Source organism: Lepidochelys olivacea (genome assembly GCF_965140295.1).
Source record: "Lepidochelys olivacea isolate rLepOli2 genome assembly, chromosome: 24".
NCBI classification, from domain to species: Eukaryota; Metazoa; Chordata; order Testudines; family Cheloniidae; genus Lepidochelys; species Lepidochelys olivacea.
Window position 1 is genome coordinate 10,952,413 of NC_140434.1, and position 14,307 is coordinate 10,966,719.

At 55.8% G+C, this 14,307-nt stretch overlaps 1 protein-coding gene across 2 annotated transcripts; it reads right to left on the minus strand.

Moving 5' to 3' along the window:
* Window positions 1-2,475: 2,475 nt before the first annotated feature.
* Window positions 2,476-9,067, minus strand: CFAP126 (cilia and flagella associated protein 126). 2 transcript variants are annotated; one of them, XM_084613987.1, is made up of 5 exons: window positions 8,114-8,202; window positions 6,880-6,942; window positions 6,286-6,366; window positions 5,207-5,383; window positions 2,476-3,704 (listed from the first exon to the last, which is right to left on the minus strand). In XM_084613987.1, the coding sequence occupies exons 1-5, from the start codon at window positions 8,138-8,140 to the stop codon at window positions 3,009-3,011; spliced, it is 1,044 nt and encodes a 347-aa protein (XP_084470113.1). In that variant the 5' UTR covers window positions 8,141-8,202; the 3' UTR covers window positions 2,476-3,008. The 2 variants fall into 2 exon arrangements, with proteins under 2 accessions (XP_084470113.1, XP_084470114.1); XM_084613988.1 differs by lacking the exon at window positions 8,114-8,202 and adding an exon at window positions 8,687-9,067 and having other exon boundaries at window positions 2,482-3,704.
* Window positions 9,068-14,307: the final 5,240 nt, after the last annotated feature.

A 14,307-nucleotide genomic window follows, 5' to 3' on the forward strand; every position in this document is an offset into this window, starting at 1 on the left:
AAAAAAGAGCTCTAGCCCTCCCCTCCGCATCAGAAAGTGTGTGTGTGGGGACGATGGACACAAACTCAATCCCACGTGCTTTGTAGCTGTATTCTGCAGCCATCCACTGATGGCAGCTCAGCAGGAGTTACCTTCTCTCAGAATGAAAATTATATTTCAGCCCTTAAACCAATTTCATGTTGCAGTTGCTGAAATGACTTTTAATTGGAGTCCTCTTGATTTGAAATCAAGAGATTTGGCATATGCCAACTGTTATGTTTGGACTTTGCCATGCCTAATTACCTCTCACAAACGCTCCCGGTACCAAGTTGGCTTCAATGCAGACAGAGAGATGGGAAGACATGCTCTGAGTTCTGGGGAATCAGGGCAGCCCAGGACCCTGGTAACTCTGGGGGAGAAGCAACAGAGGCAGGCGCTGGTTTTACAGTTGCAGAAATTGGGGCAGCCATGTTTTCATCGTGCCCTTTCTGGTGCGTTGCCTACAATTTTTCTGTCCATTTGAAACCTGCCTTGTAAAATCTGATCCTGGGCTTGCGTCCCACCCTAAGAGAGTGGGGTGGATGTCACTGGCCGACTGGTTAAATTCCTGGCGATTGTTCTGGGCTCGCTAGGAGGCACTGGGCAGGAGTGGGGTGTGGCTTTTATTTGATGGGAGGCATGCCAGGGTGGGTTTGGGAGGATCCAGTCCTGTGCACCCTTGCCCACTCATGCTCCACAGCTGCTGCTGCTCAAACTGTTCTTCAGGCTGGGACTAGCAAAGGGAGGTGAGTCGGAGTGCGAGGGCAGATGGCAGGATGAGTATGGAGGAGCCTAATGCTGGGCCCTGGTGGTGGCATTGTCTAGCTGAGAGGCTGGGAGTGTGAGTGCCATAGCCTAGCTCTAGGTGGTGGCCAGTCAGGAGCGGGTGCACTGAAGGCCTTGGCCAGGTGATGCATTTTACAGCTGAGGCATGTTGTCCTCCAGCCTGATTCTTCTTAAATTATTTTTCTGTAATGAAAATTGATGCTAATAAAGGTGCTGCAGGGCCAGCTTCCCTTGGCCACAGGTCTTGCCCTGGAGAGCTCCACCCAGCCTCCATCTCCGTTCAAGCTGTGGCCTCTCTGGGGCTGCTGTTAGGGAGCTCGAAGATGCCCGTTAGGAAGAGCAGAAGGCCCCCTGCTCCCACAATCTGATAGCTGTTCTGTGCATTGCATCCCCTCTCTGGCTCATGCCAATCCTGGGCTGGGTTCAGACCAGCTGCTGAAAGGTGTTGGGTTTCCTAGCCCCTGCCAGCCCCCCGCGGCCCCCCCCCCAGCCTGCCGCTCATCACTGCATTTTAGACAAGCACAGGGGCCCTACAGTGCAGTGAAAGCACCCCGCCCCCCAGGCTTCAGAAAGGATGATTCTTCTGCCAGCGCTGAGTGCGTTAGGCCTGGCTCGCCGTCCCCCATGCTGGGCAGAGAAGAGCCAGCCTGAAAAGGTGAGGCTACAGGTGGTGCAATACTGAGGGATTGCAGCCTGTATCCCTTTGGGACAGAGTCAGAACATCACTGAGCCCCCCTGGGGACTGGCGCTGCGTTTTTTTCCATGACTCTAGACTGCCCCACATTGGATGTTGTTCCAGGGGTGAGGGAAGCTCCTAGCTGTGCTAGTAGAAGAGCCAGCCCTGCAGGAAAGCACTCAACACCTCAAACTTGGTGAGGCCGCGTGTGGCTGAAGGCTGCAAGGGCATCTCACCAGGAGCCCCAGAGCTGCACCTAATCGGCCTGAAATGGAGAAGATTGCAGCCCCCCTGCAATTAGAACAAAGACAGGACCTGTGGAGAGCAAGAGGCCCAGCATACTGTGTTCTAGCATGGTCTGATGGTGCAGCATTGAGCATGCTGTCAGGAGCCAGAGTGGATGGGCGGCAGTGGAGGGTGAGTGGCCCTGGGTACTAACGTTTGGGGGAGTGGAGGCTGTGCGCCGGCCCGTGGCCCTGGGTGCTAATGCTTGTGGGAGTGGATGGTGAGTGCCAGCCCATGGCCTGCCACTGATCATAGAATCATAGAATATCAGGGTTGGAAGGGACCCCAGAAGGTCATCTAGTCCAACCCCCTGCTCAAAGCAGGACCAATTCCCAGTTAAATCATCCCAGCCAGGGCTTTGTCAAGCCTGACCTTAAAAACCTCTAAGGAAGGAGATTCTACCACCTCCCTAGGTAACGCATTCCAGTGTTTCACCACCCTCTTAGTGAAAAAGTTTTTCCTAATATCCAATCTAAACCTCCCCCACTGCAACTTGAGACCATTACTCCTCGTTCTGTCATCTGCTACCATTGAGAACAGTCTAGAGCCATCCTCTTTGGAACCCCCTTTCAGGTAGTTGAAAGCAGCTATCAAATCCCCCCTCATTCTTCTCTTCTGCAGGCTAAACAATCCCAGCTCCCTCAGCCTCTCCTCATAACTCATGTGTTCCAGTCCCCTAATCATTTTTGTTGATGCTAATGCTGGTAAATGAAAAGTGAGGGGAGAATTTTTTTAGTTTTTTTTAGTTTTATTTTTGGGTTGATTACAATGAACACACACGCTGGCCACATGGTACTGTCGAATCATCAGCATCACTTGGGCTCCTTCAGAACCAATCACCCTCTTGCCAACCTGGGCATCAACCCTGGCTGGTTTTGTTCCCACGCTCAGGTTGAAAAGCGATTTGTGCATATGGGTGAATGTCCCTGTGAGGCAGCATCTTGGTCTGAGAGCCCCAACCTTGGGGCTCGACAGGCTGGGAAGTCGATTGTGTCACTGCTGGGTCAGTTGGGCTCACTCTTATGTGGGGGGAAGCTCCTACTCGCAAAGAAACTAGCTCACAAACAGGATTAAAAGTTGAGATTTACAGCTAGATGGAGGGAAAGGAAACACCACCAGCCTGGGGATGGAGGTGACTAGAACTGAAGAAAGTAAAGGGCCAGAAGGCTTGAAATGCTGAGCAAGATGTTTGTCCTTGGTCTCATTAGCGTTCGTGTCTCGGACATAGAATTTGCTTTGACCTTCAGTTGAATGTTTGCCCAAATCTTTCTTCAGGGCAGGACTGGGGTCTCGCTGACCCTTCCATCTTGGGCGACATGCTCCCGTTCCCCTCCGCTACCCTCCTTGACATCCTCTTCTGGGTCTCAGCTGCTTCGCTAGCCTTTGAACCAGGGCGGCCTGATGCCAAGGCCTCAGGCGAGATGGCTCCCCTGGGGTTGGCCTCTATTGACCCAGAACAACATAAAGCCACAAGCTCAGGTGAGCTGACTCCTTTGGCTTTAGCCTCCATTGACCCAGGTCGACTTCCAGCTGGGACTTCGGCAGAGATGGCTCGCCTGGGATTAGCCTCCCTTGAAGGAGGTCGGTTGGAAGCTGGGACTTTGGGTGAAGAGATCTCTTTGATTCGAACATCCATGCAGCCAGGCTGGCGTGACAATGGGACTTCAGATGACACACTTCCTCTGTGCCAAGCCTCCTTTGAGCCTGGCTGGTGTGAACCTGAGATCTCTTGGGAGGTAGCTCCTTTGATTCGAACGTCCATGCAGCCAGGCTGGCGTGACAGTGGGACCTTGGGGGTGGTGGATCCTTTGCGATAAGCCTCCTCTTCAGGGGGCATTTTGGCTGAGGACCTGGGGCCCTCGGAGCCTCTGCCAGATGCCCGACTGTTCTTATTGGAAAGCTCCTTTGTGGTCTGTGTGTGTGATTCAGGCTCTCGGGGCTGTTTGGGGAGGAAGAGGCCATCAGTGCCAGGGAGGAGCATGCGAAGCCAGAGGGGGAGAGGGATGTGAAGAGCAGAGCTGGCACTATAGGCAAGCTCTTTACTGCCAGTTGGGCTCTTCACCTGGGCCCCCATGCAGAGAGGGGGTTTGCTGCAGTTCTTTCCCTGCCTGGGTCTCCACGTTCCTAGGTCCCTCCCCAGGCTGGCTGTAACCCCTTCCCTTCCGCAGTGCTGCTGCAGCAGGCTGTTTCCACTGACACCTGAGGATGAGCTGGTGCCGCTTAAGCACCGGCCAGGGACCATCTGCTTTCATCACTGACTCCAGCGGCACTGGAGACCTTACTGTCAGTGCTGCAAAGTTAACCCTTTAGAGATGTTAACTCATGGGATTCGGGCGCTGGCCAGAATCCCATGAGTTCAAGAAGGGCTTCTGGCCGCTGGGAGAACTGGTCAGGCCTGACCTGCCTACCTCCTACCAAAAGCCCCTTCTTCCTGCCCTGGGCAGCATGTCCAACATGACCTACCTTCACCTGTAGGTCTATGGTTCCAAGCCCCTCCCTTGGGAGGGCAATGTGGACAGAGGTCCCCACCTGCTTGGGGCATGGGCTTCTGTGCAAGAGTGAGTTTGTCAGGTAAGCAAAGAGATGCCACTCAGCACTACCAGGAGCAGCTGGGGCAGGGGCATTTCTGCATTCTGGGCAGCTCCCACTTTGGGCAGCTGTGGTTTGTGAGCACCCCCTGCTGGCACAGCTGCAGGACTGCATGGGCACACGCCCCAAGCTGCCACGGCAGGGTACACAATCAATGCTATACTGAACCCAGCAGCCCTGTCACACCGGCCAATGCAGCCCTACAAGCCAGCAGAGAAAACCCCCCAGCACCTACCCAATGGGAAAGGGACCAAACCAGGGGGGAGGAGAAGGTTCCACTCCCCAAATACCAGGAGCTGTCAGTTTCCAGAGCCCATGGCCATCGTGAGATGAGACCGAACCCTCAGCATTAGCCTCTGCTGTGCTAAGTACAGAGATTAGGGTTTTATTTGTGCATGTGGGTTGCAGATTGGGGGGTGGCAGCCCTTCAAGGTGCCTTTGCCATGCAGCTGAGTCAGCCCCTCCCCAGCACGGCACAGACTGCCATGTTCAGGAGATTAAATACGCTCTGAAAGGATGGAGAAGAGGCTAGGAGAGTGTCCTTGAAATCTGCCCTCGGGACACACCCAGCTGGCTTCATAAACCCCGGCCTTGGTATTTTGGGGCACAGCTACTATTTGATGACTTGCCCAGCCCAGAGACCCAGACACCCTCATGTCAGTCAGGGCAGGCACAGATTAATACCAACAGTTATATACACTTGCAATTTCCTAGTGCCCATTGAGGAGGCCCACAAGCCCCCCCCCCTCCAATTCTGCTCTGCAAGAGTTCAACCCAAACCTCGGCAAACAGGTGTCTGGTGCCACCTGCTCCCTGTAGGAAGGTGTGGCCCCTGCACGCAGGGCTCCCTACCTTGCCGGTGATCTGCGGGCGGAGGCCGTTGCAGGCGCTGGTCAGTGCGGTGGACTTGTGGATCCAGTTGGTGAGGTGCGAGGCTGCGGCAGCCGAGCGAGAGGTCAGGTTCAGTTTGGTTGGGGGAATCTTCAGTGGCATCTCCCAGGTTCCCATAAATGTTCCCCAGGGGGAAGCCTGCAGGGCAGGGGGAGATGGCTTTGGTCTTTGGCAGCAGAGCCCTGGGAACTTCTCTGTGAGACAGAGCAGCCCTGTCTGCACTGTCATCAAAGGACTGCTACAGCCATGTTTGAAGGGAGCTGAACCCAGCCAGCTGGCAGTGAAACCCCATTACCCAAAGCTTCCTGCCCCCAGAGGAAAATCGAGCCAGCAACAACCAGGTTCACGCACAATTGTAGCTTCCTTAGCTCTGGTTCTGAGGGGGGCAGGAACAACCCAGGAATCCAGCTACTGCCTCCGGCTCCTCCGCACCAGTTTCCTAGGGTGACTAAATACTGGCACTGGCTAGCTGCACCCTCTCTGAGGGAGGCACAGCCTGAGCTTTCACCTTACCAGGCAGAGCTCGTCCTCCCAGGAGAGGGCTCTGCACAGTGGATTGGATGCCCCGGGAAAGATGGGCTCTGTATAAAGCCAGCTGGTTTCCCAGCTCATGGTTAGAAAATACCTTCCCCACACAGAACTCCCTCAAACCGCGGCCAGGAAGGGCAAAATGCAGCAGCTTCTGCGGTGGGGGCTCATGGGCACATCCCCATCTGTTTGTGACCACACCCCTCCCTGGGCCAGCACCAGCACTGAGTGCTAACGGGCAGGGGCCTTCAGGGTTAACTACTCAATGTGATTCAACAACGGGACATGAAGAAGAGGAGTCGTCACCATCTGATCACCCAGGGCTTGGGCACTGCTGCTCAGTTTAGTTCCCTCTAGCCTTCACAGTGCAGGTCTGATGTACCTGGAAGGGCTTAGATACGATGGTGATGGGCACCAGAGACAAGGCAGATAGTTACTTGCCCACTCGCAGGGCTCCCAACTCCAAAACCTGAAAACTGCTTAGGAAACAGGAGCCAAACTAGCCCACTCACCTTTGAACGTGGCACTGCAGGGAGCAGGTGTCCTCGGTCATTGGCTACAAATTGGGTGTAGCCTTCCCGGGCAGAGGGGTGCTGAGGGCAGAAGAAAAACAACAGGGGTTAAAGTGTCCATGTATAGGTAGAACAGAAATGGACGGACACAGCCACTCAGGCTGGTCTATGAGGGAGTGCCTGGGAGGGCAGCGGGAGTCCACCAGCCTGGCTGTCAGCACTGGGCAAACAGGGTTTCCCAGCTGCATGTGATCCAAACGCATAGGTCCCCAAACTGGCTGCCTGGCCCACTCTGGTCTGATCCCAGCACAGAGGCAAGTGGGAGGCAGGGTCTGTCTCCAGATTACTCTGGCTCCATTGACACTATCTTATTGCCACACCACTCCATTGGGTTCCAATTCATGTTAGAGGAGCAGCCAGGAAGAACAGCAGAGGTGGCCAGTGGGGCACAGGCTCTGTTGTGAGATGGTGCAGCCACCCTTTCTGCACAGGTGAGGTACAGATGCAGTATAGCCAGGCCTGCATAGAGCTCTGGAACCCGTCTCCATGAAAGGGAAGCAGAGGCAATGCAGGGTGAGGGCAGAGAGGTCCTACCTCCTTGTAGAGCTTGGGCAGGGTCCAGTTTTGCAAATTCTGTGCAGTGAAGGCATCCTCATACTGCAAAAGAGAGAGGGGGCAGGCCATTAAACAGAGCCAGAGAGCTCCACTGCCCACTGCAGGTACTCAGGGTATGCTTAAATAGCCTGGGATGGCTCATCCCCCAAACCTACCTCCTCCTCCCCTGCCAGAGGTCTCTCCAGCCCCTCCTACTGCACTGACACCCTTGTGCCCTTAACAGCAGGGGGCAGGTGGTGAGGAGGGCTCACAAAACCCTATTCCTGCTTGGGATGCATGTGAGCCACCCTTGGGTCCTGTGAAGCAACCCAGAAACACCAAGGTCGTGAGCTTCCAGTACAGCCCTGTGGCCAGGCAGCCTGGCCTGGGGGAAGGAGCCCGGGGTGGGAGCCAGTCACGCGTCAGCTCGGAGCCAGGGACCCTGGTCACACCTGCACTGCGACCTCGGACAAGTTGCTTCCCACTGGGCCTTAGTTTCCTATGCTATAAAGGGGGTGAGCATGATTCCGAATTCCCGGCCGTGGGTGGGTGGGTGGGGGGTAGGGCCAGGGAGAGCCCGCGAGGGGCCGGGGTCGGTGGGGACCCGCGCGGGGGGGGGGTTGGTGGCGGCCCGCGGGGGTTTGGGGCAGGGGTCGGTGGGGACCCGCGCGGGGGGGGGTCGGTGGGGACCCGCGCGGGGGGGGGTCGGTGGGGACCCGCGGGGGTTTGGGGCAGGGGTCGGTGGGGACCCGCGGGGGGGGGCCGGGGTCGGTGGCGGCCCGCGGGGGGGGTGGGGCCGGGGTCGGTGGGGACCCGCGGGGGGGGCGGGGTCGGTGGGGACCCGCGCGGGGGGGGTCGGTGGCGGCCCGCGGGGGTTTGGGGCAGGGGTCGGTGGCGGCCCGCGGGGGGGGGCCGGGGTCCGTGGCGGCCCGCGGGGGGGGTGGGGCCGGGGTCGGTGGGGACCCGCGCGGGGGGGGGTTGGTGGCGGCCCGCGGGGGTTTGGGGCAGGGGTCGGTGGGGACCCGCGGGGGGGGGCGGGGTCGGTGGGGACCCGCGCGGGGGGGGGGTCGGTGGCGGCCCGCGGGGGTTTGGGGCAGGGGTCGGTGGCGGCCCGCGGGGGGGGGCCGGGGTCGGTGGCGGCCCGCGGGGGGGGTGGGGCCGGGGTCGGTGGGGACCCGCGGGGGGGCGGGGTCAGTGGGGGGTCCCAGGGGGGTGCCCGCCCCCCGGCTCTCACCTGCCCCGCTTTGTAGTTCGTTGCCATGCCGCGTCCGGCAGCTTTCCGCTCTGTTTACACCTGTCTCCTAGCAACCACGCGGGGCAGACACCAACCAATGGGGAAACAGCGACCTGGGCCCGCCCCCGAATCCCACTAAGTCTCGCGTCACTATCCGAGAGCTGAGCCGTCCCTGTCGCCCCGCCCCACGTGACCTGCTCCGCCTCCTCCCTCCCCCTCTTCGCTGGGGCCCCCCGCATTGGCTCCTCCTCCCAGCTCAGGGCCCCGCGACAAGCGCCCCCGCGAGACCCCGCCCCCGTCTGACGGGCTGACTCCGCCTCCCGGCGCTGCCCGCCCCGCCCCGCCCCGCCCCGAGGCCGCCGGGCGCGCGGCGCGCGGAGAGGAGGGTCGGCGCGGGGCGGCCGCGCGGGGCCCGCTGCTCCCGCGGGGCGCCGGGAAAGCCGCTGTGTTTCGCTCCTTGTTGCTACTGCAGCGGCCCTGCCCTGCCCAGACAGGGAGCCCAGAGGCCCCGTTTTATAGGGACAGTCCCGGCGCTCGGGGCTGTGTCCCGTAGAGCTGCCTCCCCGCGCTGACCTGTCACACGATCTGTCTGGGCCCCCGAAGTCTGGACCGGGCACAGCAGCTGGCCCAGGGCTGAGTCTGCCCTGGCTCGGCCCTTGCCAGGGAATTGCACAGCCGCTGCTGAGCCCTGCCGCCATCCCGCTGCCCAGGCTGGGTTGACAGCGAAGGTCCGTCTGGTCCTCTCCAGCATGACGCTGTGGCCCCCCAGGCGGGCAGAAGCACAGGCTCAGGCCTGCTGGGCGGGGAATGTGCTGGGCTGTTACCAGAGGCGCACAGCACCGCCCCTGTGCTCCTTACGCCAGGCTGCCACCTTGCCTGGCTGGTGTCATGGCCAGCTGGCAGTACCCCTCAGAGAAGGGCTGGAATCGAGCCCTGCAACAGCTGGCCCCCAAGCCAGACAGCGGCAGGAGAGGGCAAGGGGCAGGACATACATCCAGTTGCTGCAGGAGAGCTGCATTTTCGGCTGCAGAGCAACAGTGACGCCCTGTGGCTAAGTGGGGCTAACCAGGCTGCGGGATTTGTGCCTCCCCTGCCCCAGCTGTCCAGTACTGCAGGGCATGTTCCAAAGGGGCAGGGCTGGCTCCCAGGAGTTCTGATGTCTGAAGCTGAACTTCCCGATTATCACTTGGCTCAGTGCAGCCCATGTCCCTGCCGCTGTGTCATTACAGCTGGGCCCAGCCTCTGGGCTGCTGCCACATTCTTACAACAGGGCTCCAGGGATACTAGCCAACAAGCATACAGGTGCAGGTGTAAAACCGACAGACCCCAGTTCTCGGTGGGCAGGATCGAACCAAGGACCTCTGGAGCTTAGTGCATGAGCCTCTACCTCATGAGCTAAAAGCCATCTGGCTGTTAGCTAAGGCGGTAGAGCAGACTCATTTTCTCTCTCTCTCTTTAAGTGGTCTCAGTGCCACTAGATGGGACAGAACACCACACACAGAAGGTGTGTGGGTTACATAGGTACTTCAGTTGTATGTATATGTTTGTTGCCCCATAGGCCCTTGTAACAGTGCAAATCACAGCAGATCGTTTAGCAGGGAAACACCTACTCCGTATCCCTGCACAGCACTCCTTTCATCTGCTGTTGGATCATTGCATTGTGGGTCTCAGCACAGCTTCCCAGAGCACAGACTCAGACACCCCATGAAGAGTTGGCAGATTCCTAAAGGTTCAACACTCCTGCCATGAATGCTCCCAACACACATTTCTGGATCCTCCAGCAAAACCAGGGAAGCTCGGATTTGAAATTCTGGGCTTTCCATGGTAAACACCAGACAGAGGCTGCCCCCTTCACCCCAATGGGTCTTCTTCAGGCACCAGAAAGAAGCAAAAAAAGGCACAAACCCACTTTTTTTTGCTTAGTTCAATAAGTAAAACCGCAAACAGACAAGATTTGTGAGGAAATATTGCAAATACTAGTGGCATAGAACCTTTGCTATGGCCAAAATGCCGACAGGAGGATCTGGGCACCTGCCCCTGAATCCATTGGGGTATCCAGAGAAGTCCTGTTGGACTATGCAAAGGGATGGGATTTCCAAAAGTGCTCAGTGTTGGCTTGATTCTGCTCCAGTTGAAGTCAATGGAAGTTTTACTATTTCCATGGGAGCAGAGTTAGGTCAACCCTGAGCCCCAGATCTGTGAAGGTACTTAGGCTCCTAACTCCCATAGAAATATATGGGAGTTAGGTGCCTAAATGCCTTTGTGGATCTGGAGCTGAATGCTTTTGCAGATCTCATGCAAGGTGCCTACATGTATCTGGGAGGCAGGGAAGAATGAACCTCTGGGTAGGTGCTGAGCCCTGCTCAGGGATAGAGGAGGGATGGCCTGTGCTCTTGGTGCTGCCAGGAGCCCATTTGGCCCCCAGCACAGATTAGAGCTGCACTACCAGATTTCCTAGCTTGTGACCTGGCTGCAAGAGCCCCCCTGGGATACCCTGACCAGCACCTTCCTGCCCCCACTCTGGGGACACCAGTGGAGTGGGAGGGCTGCAGCGCTGCTATGTCAATTGCACTGGCTAAGGAAGCCCCCATTCTGCAGGTTTTCTGTGCATTTCCATCCAGGCCAGCAGAAAGTGACCAGAGTGCACTGAGGAATCCCCTGCTAGCAGTGGGACAATGGTGGTCCTGGGCTGTTTGATAAATGCAGCCTCCGATACCTGTTCTCCTTCTCCTGATCTAGCTACTAGATCGCATGCCCTGATTCTCATGGGTGACTTTAATTTTCCTGATATCTGCTGGGAGAGCAATACAGCGGTGCATAGACAATCCAGGAAGTTTTTGGAAAGCGTAGGGGACAATTTCCTGGCGCAAGTGCTAGAGGAGCCAACTAGGGGGGGCGCTTTTCTTGACCTGCTGCTCACAAACCGGGTAGAATTAGTGGGGGAAGCAAAAGTGGATGGGAATCTGGGAGGCAGTGACCATGAGTTGGTTGAGTTCAGGATCCTGACGCAGGGAAGAAAGGTAAGCAGCAGGATACGGACCCTGGACTTCAGGAAAGCAGACTTCGACTCCCTCAGGGAACGGATGGCCAGGATCCCCTGGGGGACTAACTTGAAGGGGAAAGGAGTCCAGGAGAGCTGGCTGTATTTCAAGGAATCCCTGTTGAGGTTACAGGGACAAACCATCCCGATGAGTCGAAAGAATAGTAAATATGGCAGGCGACCAGCTTGGCTTAATGGTGAAATCCTAGCGGATCTTAAACATAAAAAAGAAGCTTACAAGAAGTGGAAGGTTGGACATATGACCAGGGAAGAGTATAAAAATATTGCTCAGGCATGTAGGAATGTTATCAGGAGGGCCAAATCGCACCTGGAGCTGCAGCTAGCCAGAGATGTCAAGAGTAACAAGAAGGGTTTCTTCAGGTATGTTGGCAACAAGAAGAAAGCCAAGGAATGTGTGGGCCCCTTACTGAATGAGGGAGGCAACCTAGTGACAGAGGATGTGGAAAAAGCTAATGTACTCAATGCTTTTTTTGCCTCTGTTTTCACTAACAAGGTCAGCTCCCAGACTGCTGCGCTGGGCATCACAAAATGCGGAAGAGATGGCCAGCCCTCTGTGGAGATAGAGGTGGTTAGGGACTATTTAGAAAAGCTGGACGTGCACAAGTCCATGGGGCCGGACGAGTTGCATCCGAGAGTGCTGAAGGAATTGGCGGCTGTGATTGCAGAGCCACTGGCCATTATCTTTGAAAACTCGTGGCGAACCGGGGAAGTCCCGGATGACTGGAAAAAGGCTAATGTAGTGCCAATCTTTAAAAAAGGGAAGAAGGAAGATCCTGGGAACTACAGGCCAGTCAGCCTCACCTCAGTCCCTGGAAAAATCATGGAGCAGGTCCTCAAAGAATCAATCCTGAAGCACTTGCATGAGAGGAAAGTGATCAGGAACAGCCAGCATGGATTCACCAAGGGAAGGTCATGCCTGACTAATCTAATCGCCTTTTATGATGAGATTACTGGTTCTGTGGATGAAGGGAAAGCAGTGGATGTATTGTTTCTTGACTTTAGCAAAGCTTTTGACACGGTCTCCCATAGTATTCTTGTCAGCAAGTTAAGGAAGTATGGGCTGGATGAATGCACTATAAGGTGGGTAGAAAGCTGGCTAGATTGTCGGGCTCAACGGGTAGTGATCAATGGCTCCATGTCTAGTTGGCAGCCGGTATCAAGTGGAGTGCCCCAAGGGTCGGTCCTGGGGCCGGTTTTATTCAATATCTTCATAAATGATCTGGAGGATGGTGTGGATTGCACTCTCAGCAAATTTGCGGATGATACTAAACTGGGAGGACTGGTAGATACGCTGGAGGGGAGGGATAGGATACAGAAGGACCTAGACCAATTGGAAGATTGGGCCAAAAGGAATCTGATGAGGTTCAATAAGGATAAGTGCAGGGTCCTGCACTTAGGACGGAAGAACCCAATGCACAGCTACAGACTAGGGACCAAATGGCTAGGCAGCAGTTCTGCGGAAAAGGACCTAGGGGTGACAGTGGACGAGAAGCTGGATATGAGTCAGCAGTGTGCCCTTGTTGCCAAGAAGGCCAATGGCATTTTGGGATGTATAAGTAGGGGCATAGCGAGCAGATCGAGGGACGTGATCGTTCCCCTCTATTCGACATTGGTGAGGCCTCATCTGGAGTACTGTGTCCAGTTTTGGGCCCCACACTTCAAGAAGGATGTGGATAAATTGGAGAGAGTCCAGCGAAGGGCAACAAAAATGATTAGGGGACTGGAACACATGAGTTATGAGGAGAGGCTGAGGGAGCTGGGATTGTTTAGCCTGCAGAAGAGAAGAATGAGGGGGGATTTGATAGCTGCTTTCAACTACCTGAAAGGGGGTTCCAAAGAGGATGGCTCTAGACTGTTCTCAATGGTAGCAGATGACAGAACGAGGAGTAATGGTCTCAAGTTGCAGTTGGGGAGGTTTAGATTGGATATTAGGAAAAACTTTTTCACTAAGAGGGTGGTGAAACACTGGAATGCGTTACCTAGGGAGGTGGTAGAATCTCCTTCCTTAGAGGTTTTTAAGGTCAGGCTTGACAAAGCCCTGGCTGGGATGATTTAACTGGGAATTGGTCCTGCTTCGAGCAGGGGGTTGGACTAGATGACCTTCTGGGGTCCCTTCCAACCCTGATATTCTATGATTCTATGATTCTATGATTCTTAAGGCTGCCAGTACACTGGGTCTCTGAGAAGTCCTGAGTGCAATGAGTTTGTGGTTCTCAGTCCAGTCCCTAGTGGGCCCACTTGACCCAAACCACCCTGCGACTGGCTGCAGTTGGCTCCCTTGACTGGCAGTGTTAGCAGCCTGAAAGGATCAAAGAGGATGACCCCACTTGGGGGTGTAGCGGGGCAGCTTGCCTTGTTGGTGCCACTGCTGCCTCATTCTGCGGCGAGAACTGTGTCGTTCAGGTTGTGGTGTCCAGGCGGTGTTGCTGTCCCCTCTATCCCACCATGGTCACAATGGGATCTTTCCAGTCCTAGTGGGTTGACTTTGTCCTTTCACCCTAAAAACGTGAACGCACTTAGAGAAGAGGAAAGTGATCAGGAACAGTCAGCATGGATTCACCAAGAGCAAGTCATGTGTGACCAAACTGATTGCCTTCTATGACGAGATAACTGGCTCTATGGATGAGGGGAATCATAGAATCATAGAATATCGGGGTTGGAAGGGACCTCAGGAGGTCATCTAGTCCAACCCCCTGCTCAAAGCAGGACCAATCCCCAACTAAATCATCCCAGCCAGGGCTTAGTCAAGCCTGACCTTAAAAATATCTAAGGAAGGAGATTCCACCACCTCCCTAGGTAATGCAGTGGATGTGTTATTCCTTGACTTTAGCAAATCTTTTGTTACAGTCTCCCACAGTATTTTTGCCAGCAAGTTAAAGAAGTATGAGCTGGATGAATGGACTATAAGGTGGATAGAAAGCTGGCTAGATCATCGGGCTCAATGGGTAGTGATCAATGGCTCCATGTCTAGTTGACAGCCGGTATCAAGGGGAGTGCCTGAAGGTCCCGGGGCTGGTTTTGTTCAATATCTTCATTAATGATCTGGAGGATGGCATGGATTGCACCCTCAGCAAGTTTGCAGATGACACTAAACTGGGAGGATTGGTAGATACGCTAGTGGGTAGGGATAGGA